The sequence below is a fragment of the Typopeltis vanoorti genome, chromosome 16 (assembly GCF_054136105.1).
Source record: "Typopeltis vanoorti isolate ZY-2024b chromosome 16, IOZ_Tvanoo_1.0, whole genome shotgun sequence".
NCBI lineage: Eukaryota > Metazoa > Arthropoda > Arachnida > Uropygi > Thelyphonidae > Typopeltis > Typopeltis vanoorti.
Genome location: NC_143564.1, coordinates 63,764,745 through 63,777,843, shown reverse-complemented (window position 1 = coordinate 63,777,843; position 13,099 = coordinate 63,764,745). Strand labels below are relative to the sequence as shown.

At 34.7% G+C, this 13,099-nt stretch overlaps 1 protein-coding gene across 1 annotated transcript in view; it reads left to right on the top strand.

Moving 5' to 3' along the window:
* The window catches only part of LOC150098074 (endonuclease G, mitochondrial-like), a 43,929-nt gene that overhangs the window by 15,446 nt on the left and 15,384 nt on the right, over window positions 1–13,099 (top strand). The window contains exon 3 of the mRNA XM_090406109.1: window positions 5,878–5,990. Within this exon, the coding sequence (XP_090262235.1) occupies window positions 5,878–5,990 (113 nt within the window). The remainder of the gene's footprint in view (window positions 1–5,877; window positions 5,991–13,099) is intronic.

Here is a 13,099-nt window from a genome sequence, read left to right as displayed (position 1 = left end):
TCATGTGTGTTTTATTCATATACAGATATCACTGTAAACTCAACCTGAAAAACAGAACTATACATTTAAAGTGATAACAGAATAAGAAAAATGTGTGGTCCTAGTTTAAAACAAATCTGTTCTTTTAATTTATGTACATCCCCTGAGAGTTCACTTATGAAAAATATAACTTTCTGACATGAGTTGATTTTTACCATTAGACAGAAGCATTTGACTCAGTACCACATTGAAAACTATTACAATAGTTGGAGCAAATGTGAATTGATATGAAGCTGGTAGCATGGATAGAGGGATGATTGAAGGACAGACATCAGAGATATATGGAGGAGTGGAATCTAAGAGAATCAGAGTGGCTAATGCAGGGCCTCAGAGTTCTGCACTCAAGCCACTACTCTTTAAAATATGTGTATTAATGATATAGTAATTCACAGAATGGATAACTCAAGACTACTCAAAAAGATACTCTGATATCCCTAGTTGGAGGACATAGAAGTCAGGGACAAAAGATGGAATGAGACCAAAACAGGTGACCAAATTTGTGCACATCACAAATTTGGTCACCTGTTTTGGTCACCTGAGTGCAGGGTGAATAATTGCTATGAAATATTTTAACTAAGGGGGGGGGGGGCTAAGTTCATTATCATCATCAAATTCCTGACATATATCTTCAAGGGATGTATAGGATATTATGATAGTACTACATGGAAAAACATACATCATTACTAACTTCCTTTGAACAATTTTCCTCCAAATCAATCTGTTATCTGTCAAGACTCCAACATTATCAGATCTTATATCTCTGTCTTCTAAAGTACTTTTTACTTTATCAATCCACCTATATCTTGATCTTTTTCCTCTTAACCTGGCAAAGAACACTTGTTTTGTTAATCCTTCCTCTCCCATTCTGTTTAAACGACCATGCCATCTGAGATTAGCTCTGCTAACACATTCCTGGATGCTAACAATGCCAAAGTCTTTCCTAATATCCTAGTTTTTAATATGATATTGCCATTGATGCCATCTGTTCATGCACCTAATCTTTCTCAGGACTCTCATTTCTGTGATCTCTAGTCTTTGGTCAAGTGTTTTATTTCTAACCCAGCTCTCAGATCCATAAGTTAAAATTGGCTTGAACACTGTCTTGTAAATTTATTCAGTTGACTTCCTACCATACATGCTTTGTTGATTCTGTTGTCTAATTCCATATTTAATTTACTATCTTCACTAAAAATCGTGCCTACGTAGCTGAAATGTTTTACTTGTTCTATAGGTTCTCCATTTATAATGCAGTTGATATTTTCAATGCTTCTGCCTATTTTCATTGTCTTTGTCTTGTTATTGCTGATTTTCATACCAAATTTATTACAACAGTTATTCAATTTAGTCAGGGAATCTTGCAGGTTTGTACTGGATTTATTTAAAAGTATAACATCATCTTCATAAAGTAAAAAGCTGAGATTAACATCTCCAATTTTGATATCAGGTTTAATACCGCTTTCCTTTATAATGTGATCCATATAATCAATAACAGAGGAGATAATGTACATCCTTGCCTGACACCAGATTTAACATCAAACCATCTTCCTGTTCCTCCTTCAATTCTAACTTCTAACTTACAACTTAAATAAAGACTAAGTATTGTTTGATATAATGCCCCCATCGACACCATATAACTTTAGTGTTTTGAATAGCTTTTGCAGGTCTTCAAAACTTAAATACAGATTTTTGTTATATTCCCATGATTTCTCAACTATTTGTTGTAAAGTGAAAATCTGATCCTGACATCCTCTATTTGACCTGAATTGAGCTTGTTCTTCACCCAACTTCCCTTCCACAATCCTTCTCAACTGTTTCTCAAGTATACTTGCTTAAATCTTACCAGGAACTCAGTAAGGAAATATCAGTCCTCCTGAACTATGCAGTGCAGCTACTGCAAGACTTTTATGCCTCCACACTTGAGCATTTCTGGTCAGATATCATCTACTTCTGCTGCCTTTCCACATTTCAAACTTTTGATGGCTTTTTCTACTTCAAGTATGGATATGTATTCCTGATTGCATACCTGCTGAGAGTTTTTTCGCCACTGTACTGTTACTGCTTGTTTCATTTAGCAATTTTTCGAAGTAATTACTCCATACATCAAGAATATCTTTTTCTCCATTTTTCATGTCACCTTCATCTCTAGTTTCATTTACAGCACTCTTTCCTCCATTTCTAAGTTTTTCATTCCTCCAGAATATTTTTCCACCTTCCTGATATTTATTTTCCATGTTCTTACCAAAGTCTTCCCATGACTTTTGTTTAGCTAGTTTTACATAGTGTTTAGTTTTCTTATGTTTGTCTGTATTCTCTAAGAGCACAAGCTGACTTATTCACTAAGAACTTTCAGTATGCCTTACCACATGCCTCTCTGAAATCAGTCAGTGTTTTCTTCAGGGGTTGCAACTGATTCTCGAAGGTTTGGTTCCTGTTCTCTATTTATTATTGTTGTGTCATCCTATCTTGCTCACTGATCCAATTATGATGGTAAGTTGAACTTATCCTTACCTCTTCAAATTCTGTTTTTTATTTGTCTGATGTTGATTGATACTGATCCGAATATAAAGAAATTTATATTATCCTGCAGCGCCTTATATTCAGATTAGTCTATATAATATAGAGGAATCAATCATCAACTAACACTTGCAATCTCACTTTTCTACAGGCTGAGGTTAATATTATCTTTTAAGGCTTCCGCAAGGTCCGATAAATTTTTATGAGCAGTACAATGAAAGAAAATTAGGCCAACATCAAATTGAATTTAATATGCCACTTAACACTTAATGCAGGGTTATATAACATGTACATCTAAGTATAACTTTCTAAACAAGATAATGCAATTGAACAAATCCAAAATATCTTTGAGATATAGGTAGCTATTCAGTTAGGTTTGAAGATTAAAGCCACAAATCTTAGATCTTATTATTCAAAACATAAATATTTCTATCACAACCTGTCTCTATTCTATGAGGCAAATCATATCATCTACACATCAATTTAGTTCTAGTGTTTAGAACAGATACAATGCATTAGATATCAAATATTAAACTCTCAGTTCTCTATATTCTGCCAATTAATAGAAAATAGTTCTCAAAGTTCCAGAACTAACAACAAATATTCTTATAGTTGGCTTCTCTAATTCTTCTTCTAGTCTATAAACACTTAATTGAATAATTGAATTACAAGGCAGTTAACAATTCAAGGGGGAACACTTTAGTGCTTTATTCCTTGACCATTTATAGTTAAATGCCACAGCTAGGGTTAAGATAATTTAGGCAGAACTAACTTTCGTTTGCTTCACACTGGATGTAAAAAGGATAAGTCTTACTGGGCTTTAACTTCAGCACATTGAATTTACTTAGGCACATTTTCAAAATTCCTGTTAACTGGGTTATCATGAGGAAACACAATTCAAAAAATCTTCACTATGTTAACTGAAATATTAAACACAGAGCCACATAATCTTGACACATTAGATTTATGTCATGTACTAATTCCTTATTTTCCAGTATGTGTTGACTTCAGCTTTGCAGAATTCTTCTTCTAATCATTAGGAATCTCTCGTAATATCTAAATTCTATAGATGTAGTTATTAATGCCTTTTTAGTCCCGGTCCTTTCCTTGTCGACTTTTTCGTATATCTCCACTGCCTTTCATTACACACCACCAGTCTCTTCGTTGTCCCCAAGCTTTCTCCCCAGTTTACTTTCATTTTCCAATTAACTGCATTTATTCTTCCCTCCAAAATCCGGTTCTAGCCAGTTCAGCTTACATCTACAAGTTTCTCTCCATATCATAGCCGATCACGTTCTAAGCACGCGCTAACTAAAAACAACTCTGTTTCTCCTTTACTAGCCAATTAAATTCATTTAGAAGAATTACATAAAATCATATCAGCAGAATTCCACTTATATACATTCTCTTTCAGAAATAACAAATAAGGAAATAATCCGTAGTTCACATAAAATACATTTAAATATGATAAATACAAATTCTTATAATACATATGCACAGCTTCTTATAATATTTATGCAGGAACAAATAAAATAAATTGAATGACACTTTAATACTGAGTCTTTTCAGTACTAATATAAATCCCAAAATTATATAATTAAACAATAATAAACAAACTCAAAGTAACTATATGAATAATAATTTATAAGCAAGTGATTAACATCAAATAATATTTATAAGTGTTGCTTAAGTCATGGCAAATTATGTTAAATGCGAATGAAGTATTATAATTCTCAAATATCTTCATTCACAATTTAACATTATTGTATTCTTGAAGAACACAAGTTGGTTTGTCTAGTTGACCATGCCTTGAATATCTTGCGCAGATTCAAATGGGAGGAAAAAAACAGAAAAAAAAAAAAAACACTACACTTCACTGCAGCAAATACTAACTTCAGACTTCTTTTTTTTTTTTTTTTTTAGATGGACAGATTTAAAAAAATCAACCAAATCTTAATAAATATGGTTGTGTGAAACTTCTCTAGATTTGGGAAAGAGTAATTCTTAGATATGACCTCCTACTCAACACCGGTTACCAGCACCCATAGAGGGTGCTTCTCTTAAGGTTTTGGGCTTAATTTACTAACATTTTGCACTCGTTGTTTGTATGTTTTTGTTATGACACATTTTTTATACTGTATCCTGTTTAATTATTCCATTGTGCTTCACTCCATTAAACCTATAGATGAGATTGCACTGCATTGTTTTGTAAGTTATCATAAGAGTTAAGAGAAATAGGTAAAATTCATCTTCATATCATACCAACTGTGAAAGAATTCCAGTGAACAAATTTTATTGAAAATTGTTTACTGGAAGTATCCATAAACAAAAAAGCAGCAGATTTAATGTGCTTGCCCATCTTCCATATAGCTTTTTGTGAAAAATGATAGGATATGTTTATGCTGAAAGTTTAAAAGTTAATAAAAGCCTGAAATTTCACAAACAGAACTTAAAGTCTCAACCCTGTTTGGTTGAGTAGATATCTCTGATGAATTAGAAGATATCTCTCTTCTCTAGCCATCAGGTGGATTCAAACCCCACTTTTGTGTAGATGTTCATGAAAGTCTGTGATGATTTTTGTCTTCCACTGTGAGATCACCACTCTCTTATTAGAAGACTGAAGCTTGAACCCTGTTTGGGTGAGTAGATATCATCTCTGATGAATTAAAAGATATCTCTCTTCTCTAGCCATCAGGTGGATTCAAACTCCGCTTTTGTGTAGATGTTCATGAAAGTCTGTGATGATTTTTGTCTTCTACTGTGAGATCACCACTCTCTTATTAAAAGACTGAAACTTGAAAAAGTACCATATTTATTCTCTGTAGCAATGTTCCATGCTACTAAAAATGTTTGATATGGTTACATCCTTTTGTGATTAAGATTAATATTATATACAAAATAAATTTAAAAAAAAGCTGTTATATTTTGAATCACCCATCCTCTTAGTACCAATTTTTGATTGTATGATCTCCCATTAATAGCAAATGATTGTCATATACAGAAGAATTATCTTTAAAAGATATCAGCTGCATAAGTGGGAGAAAAATATTTCATTTCATCCTGTTTTGCAAGAAACAACTTTGATATTTGAATTGACTCAAGTATCAAGGAAAGTTTTTTTGGCTAATGTTTTTATTAATATCTGTAGTTTTTTTAATTGCAATCTGCTTTTTTTTTCTTTTTCTTTTTTTTTTCTTTTCATGATGGAATATGAAAACTAAAAATTCTCTTTCAGTTTTAAGAGACTAATATGTAATATTGCAAGAAAAATCAAACTAAAAGATATAAGTTCTTAAACATACTTCATGTATTTATATATATTAGGTAGGAGAGGGGTTCAACTGCCATAAATGGAACAAGTTGGAGAAATATGTTCGAAGATTGGTAAAACAGTATAAAAACATTTATGTGTGCACAGGACCGTTATATTTACCAAGGTAATATTCCTTAAATTTGTATAAAAGTATTATTTTATCTATTATTAACATTGACATACTTATATGCATTATTTTCTTCAAAACATATACAGTGCATACATGGATACATATTATATGTGTGTGTGTGTGTGCGCGTGCGCAAGTAATTACCATTTATTCGACCAAATGGGAAGACAGTTTACCATTCTGATAATTGAAGGGTCAGATAAGTAAAGTATAATTACATGGTGCTCCACCATAAGTCGGTTGACAAACACAGGTTGGTTAATTAAAATATTGTTGTTTTGAAGTTTGGGTACACACAGATTACTGCATATATGGAACTATTATATATATCAGACAAGTCAAATTTTTTTTAGGGTCACTTAAGGACCAAAGCTAGGTAGCCAGGAGGAGTACTCCACAGACTAAATGATACAAAGAACCATCCAGATCTTCTGACTCAGTATCGAGCTCTGACCTTCCTGTAATGCACCTTATTAGGTGTCCACCTGTATACCAAATAAACAAGGATGGATTAGCAGTTTGGGAGTACGGTTGGTTGACTTAAATCATGCATACAGTATGATGGTGCATCATAATCAAATCATGCTGGCTGGAGTATCAACCAGTTATATAAAGGGCCCACTATTTTTGTCAGGATAATGGTGTAAGTAGTTGCTGGAACAACCTCATATTCCGCAGAATTGAAGAGAGGCACTATTAGCCTAAGAAAATTACTGGAAAAGAGGGACTAGTAGCATGTGGAATTAACGTAATACTATCTTGACATAATTGGTATTATTAGCAAAATGAAGGAGACTAAAACTGATCAGATATTTCTGAAAAATACCTATAAGATTTATTCAGTTGATTGTAAGGAAAAGGAGGGATATAACATTCAACACCACATACAAAGGTAAACTTCTTGAATGACAGGCAGGCATCAAGTAGAGTGGTTTGGTAAATTTTAAAAAATGGGATATTGGACAGCAAGACTTCTTTTTGGCTTTTCTTCCTCTTCAGCCATTTTCTGTTGCTCTGCACTGCCTCAAGCAGTGCAGAGTTCTTCATTCTATCCTGTCTTGACCTTATTTCTGTTGCTGAGTTTCAAGCATCTCTATAATTTCAACTCTTTGTTCTCCCTCTTTTTCCATTGCGAGATTTAATTCAGATATCATCTTTGTCCTTTTTTTGATTGTCATTCCTTGCACCATTACCTGTCCATTGCCACTTGGAATTTAAATGACTGTTACAATTAGTCATGCAGTGAACCACAATTTGGCCGAATAAACAAACACCGAATATTTGATTTCAAATTTGACCAAAATACCAAATAATTGGTCAAAGCATACTGAATTAAATTTTATAAACAGATATTTAAAAAAAAAAAAACTACACTGATGAAAAAATTGATAAAAAAGTTTTTAAGAGTGTATTTTTTTTGTTGTTCAAAATATTTGCTCATAAAATGGAATTCAGTATGCTTTGATTGAAAGTTGGTGCTTTGGCCAAATTTCAGAATGAAAAAAGATTAAAAAATATGTGTAATAATACTTCACCTAACTATATAACCATATGAAAATGTGAAAATAAAAATAATTATCTTTATTTCATAGCTGAACACACATACATATAAATAAGTCTAATAAACAAGCTTAGGCATTTAAAGTTTTTTTGTGTGTTGAAACTTCTTTTTAATGGTATTAACAGCACCAAATGAACTATTTTATAAACAAAAAGATGTTTATTGATTTGCTTATATTTCACTGAATTTCAAATCAGCATCTTCAGAGCACAATGCAGCATGTATACACAACAGTGAGTATACATGCTGTGAAATGATTCAAATTGTAATGGACAATAAACCTAAAGTCCTAATTTAGCACCCTCTAATGTTGTAAAAAAAAGAAGTATCACAGCTATGCGGGAGTCAATCTTAAGATAACAGTCTTCCAAATTTTGGCAAATTAATGCAATCATATTTGTTCAGGTTAGGAGAATTCTTCATAGCCATGGCTGACTCTAAAAATAATCTTTCCAATCTATAGACTTCTAAATAGCACATTAGTTTTCTTCCATCTAATCCTGTGCAAAGATTTTTATGTTCTCCAAGACAGATGTTAACAGATCTTCCTGTCTGCCCATAGTAGGTCAAGTCACAGTAACATGCAGTTTCATACACTTCAGGATATACTAGAAGGTGAAGTTTATCAATAGGAGAGCAGATCAGTGTTGCTAATTTAACATGAGGTTTGAATGTGGTGCAAAGGCCATGTTTTTTTACTACTTTGGCTATTTTCTGATGTACCTCTGACATAGGGAATAGGAATAGTAATGTTTTATTGGGGAGTGAGGCAAGTCCATGTCCTTGTCATGCTTCCTGGGACCTTCCGTAGGGTACACTCCTTACAAGGATGCTAATGGACCTCTGTGAAGAACAACAGATAAATCAGCTGAAGAGAATTCGTATGCCAATGGTGAAATGCAGAAGACTCTTCAGGTGAGCAGACCTCTATATCTGAAATATGAATACCTGAAACAGTGAAGAGTACCAAACCCTAATTATACTATGTTTTTTTCCTATACATACATAACTATGATAAAGTTTCATTTATAAATTAGGCACAGTAAGAGATTAAAAACAATAAGTAATAATAAAATAGAACAATTATAACAATAATAATAACTGTAATAAAAGCTATGTGAATATGAATGGAATCTTAGCAACCTCAGCATACGATTTTTTTATTTCTTTATGAAGTTGAGAACTTTCGCCTTTTCACTTAAGTCCTTTACAGCTTCTCTTTGGAATATCTGTTCCAACATCACTCCTCTTTGCATTTTGGGGGTCATTATTAAGTAAAATAAGGGTTACTTGAACACAAGCATTATGACACCGTGACATTTGATCTGATAGTATAGCATGGTTACGTTGGACATAGGGATGATTCACGTTCTTGGCAGGATGGCACAAGATGTGCCATCAAATTCTGCACAAACCTCGTGTGTAGTGTTGCACATCCAAGATGTGCCATCCAATTCTGCACAAAATCTTGTGTAGAGTTGCGCACCCTTCTACTAAGAAGGGTGCGCAATTTAAAACTTATGAATTGCTTATTTCCGGAATTTTCCATTTAATATTTTCAGACTGGAGTTGACTGTGGGTATCTGAAACTGTGGAAACCGAACCTGTGGATGGGGGGGGGCTACTGTTTGAAGCATATCAAGCACCTTCTGCAATTCGTGCTGGATCTCCGCAGTGCTGTCAAAATGGTGACCTTTGAGCTGGATCTTCATCTTTGGGAAGAGGGCGAAGTCTGCAGGAGCCAAATCTCGCAAGTAGAGTGGGTGCGAAAGTGAGATCATATCGTTTCTGGCGAGAAACTGATATTGTGAAGAGAGCTTGGTGACAGGGTACATTGTCACCGTGGAACATGCAGTTTTTCGCATGCCACAGATCTGGTCATTTTTGCCAAATGTCCTCTCCCAGATGTCTTAAAACCTGGCAGCAGAACTCGCTATTGATGGTCTGGCCCCTGAGGACGAATTCTCAATGCACAATGCCACAAATATCGAAAAAGACAATGAGCATGCAGACCTGCCTCGCCTTCTTTGGTCTTGGAGATGATGGGCTCTTCCACTGTGAAGACTGTTACTTCGTCTCAGGGTCATACCCATACACTCAAGTATTGTCACCAGTAATGATCCTCGACATGAAGGATGGGTCATCCATGGCATGCTGACGGAGTTCTTGGCAGACTTCGACGTGGTGTTCCTTCTGCTCCTGGGTCAGCATCCTGGGGATGAACTTGCCAGCAACACGGCGCATGTTCAAATCACACGTGAGGATTGCCTGGACTGTTCCGTATGACACACTGACAATGGCAGCAATGTTGTGGTGTGTTCTCCGACGATCCTCATGCACAAGTTGCCGAATGGTTTCGACATTTTTGGGGATTGAGCTCATTGAAGGTCTTCCTGATCTCCCATCGTCTTCCAGTGATGTTCTTCCACTCTTGAAGCACGCGTGCCACTCAAAACACCTCGAATGACTCATTACAGCATCGCTGTAAACTTGCCAAATCATATAAAGCGTCTCTGTGGCAGATTTGCCCAGTTTCGTGCAAAATTTCACATTTGCTCTTTGTTCTAACTTGCTGTCCATGATGAAATCGCAGATGTGGTAACGCAGGTGGTCAGAATAGCATCAGTTACACAGCTCCCGATGTACACAGGACGATGTCTTTTGGCACACTGACTTATGAAGGTAGGCTCTCTGTGACTGTGCGTGCAGCCTTGTGCTGCCATCTGTTGGCATGCTACAAACCTAGTTACAAACCTGTTACAAACTTTTTGATACCACCTCGTACATAATTTTTGTTTTGTATTTGTTTATATTTAATCCTTTTTACTTCAGTATGCAGTACATTGATAATTTTTTGAAGTTCTCCCATAAATTACTCTGAGTATCATGAGATCAAATGAATACTTATAATGGATCTTCTGTGGTTAGTGTTCAATTCTTTTGAGATGATAAATATAACTGTGGATAGTAATAATAATAATTGTGGATAGTAATATCTTCAAACTGATTCAAGAATTGAAGTATATAGCAGATTTGAAATAGGAAGTAATTCTGAGGAAAATTAATGCATCACTGACAGAATTAAAAACAAGACTGAGATGCATTAATTAATATGTTGGCTTCCAACTACAAAATAAGTCATAGTTGCTGTCTGTATCAGGACACCAACTACAAGTTAACTCATATCATATTTTCTATACTGAATATTTGTATACTAGTTGAGTGCTGCTCCCATCCTGCATGGGATTAGATCCTTCAACCAGTAATATAATCACCAAATCTCTGAAAACCTTTTTACTAAAAAAATTTGTTACAGTGACAAAGTGAAAAATATAATTTTTGAAGAGAAAATACTAACAGCTTCATGGCACAGTAACAAGTTTCAAGTTTACACATCAGGCCAATGGCAGTCAACATGTTCAAAAAAAAAAAAAAAAAAAAAAAAAAAAAGACCCAGTCTTAGTATTCCCAGAGGAAAACTAAGAATGTAAGATCTGATAATGGTAGTAGTAGTGGACATCATCATCAAATTCCTGCCATGTACCCTCAAGGGGTGTACAGTATATGATAGTACTACATGAAAAAAATTACATCATTACTAACTTCCTATCTACAATTTTCCTCCAAATCAGTCTGTTACTCGTCAAGACTCCAACATTATTATATCTTATATTTCTATCATCTAAGGCACTTTGTACCGTATCAATCCACCTATATCTTGTCTTCCTTATCTTGGTATTCCTCTGGGTCATTTTGCTGCCAACCTGGCAGAGAACACTTGTTTTGCTAATCTTTCTTTGCCTATTCTGTTTAAGTGACCATACCACCTGAGATTAGCTCTGCTAACGCATTCTTGGATGCTGACAATGTCAAGTTCTTTCCTAATATCCTCGTTTTTAATATGATATTGCCATTAATGCCATCTGTTCATGCCTATAATCTTTCTCAGGACTCTCATATCTGCAGTCTCTAGTCTTTGGTCAAGTGTTTTACTTCTGACCCGGCTCTCAGATCCATAAGTTAAAACTGGTTTGAACGCTGTCTTGTATACAGCTAATTTAGTGTTCCAACTAATTTCTCTCTTATTCCATATGAATTTATTCAATTGACTTCCCACCATACCAGCTTTGCTGATTCTTTTGTCTATTTCTATATTTAATTTACCATCTTCAGTAAAAATCGTGCCTAATCGTACCACCATACTTCAGCATTTCTGGTCGAATATCATCTACTCCTGCTGCCTTTCCACATTTCAAGACTTTGATGGCTTTTTCTACTTCAAGTATGGATATGTATTCCTGGCTGCATGCTTGGTCAGTGTTTTTTACCACTGTGCTGTCATCACTGCTTATTTCATTTAGCAGTTTTTCAAAATAATTACTCCATACTTCAAGGATATCTTTTTCTTCCATTTTCATGTCACTTTTATCATCTCTAACTCCTTTTACAGCACTCTTTCCTCCATTCCTTAGCTTCTTCAACAATCTCCAGAATCTTTTGCCACCTTCTTGATATTTATTTTCTATATTCTTGCCAAAGTCCTCCCATGACTTTTGTTTAGCTAGTTTTACACAGTGTTTAGCATTCTTGCATTTGTCTCTGTATTCTCTAAGAGCACACAGCTGTCTTATTTGACAGCAACTTTTGATATGCTTTCTTCTCCTCCTTCACTGCCTCTTTAACTTGCTGTGTTGACCAGGGAGTTCTGATTTTTTTATCCTTGCAGACAACCTCACCACATGCCTCTCTGGCAGAATCAATTAATGTTTTCTTCAGAGTTTGCCACTGAATCTCCAAGGTTTGATTCCTGTTCTCAAACTCTCTCATTTTATCTTCCATAATCTTTGTGTATTTTAGTCTACAGTTCACATCTGAGAGCTGCTCAACTTTTATTCGCTTTGAAACTTTCTTACATGTTATTCTTTTCAATTCAGTTCTTTTGATATGCTTTCTTCTCTGCCACTGAATCTCCAAGATTTGATTCCTGTTCTCAAACTCTCTCAATTTATCTTCCATAATCTTTGTGTATTTTAGTCTACAGTTCACATCTGAGAGCTGCTCAACTTTTATTCGCTTTGAAACTTTCTTACATGTTATTCTTTTCAATATGAAATTCAATTTTATCCTGCTCAAGACTAAATAGTGATCACTTCCAATTTCAAATCCTCTGTACACTCTGGTGTCCTGTACCAGGGAGAAAACATCACTATCAACAATAACATAGTCAATGAGACTTTTCCTGTTCCTTGCCTTTTCTCTCCATGTGAATTTGTGCACATTTTTATGTTGGAACATGGTGTTAGTAATAACCAGTCCATGTCCTGAGCAGAAATCCAAGTGATATTTGCATTTATTATTAGCTTTGCTCTTTTCTCAAAATTTTCGCAAAATATTTTTGTACGTCTCACAATCATTTCCTACTCTGCTATTTAGATCCCCAACAAGGACCAACTTTTCCTTTTTCATTGTGTCAGTTGCTTTTTCTAAAGCCTCAAAAAATTCCTCAACTTCTACCTTAGTAGAACCTTCTGTGGGACCATAG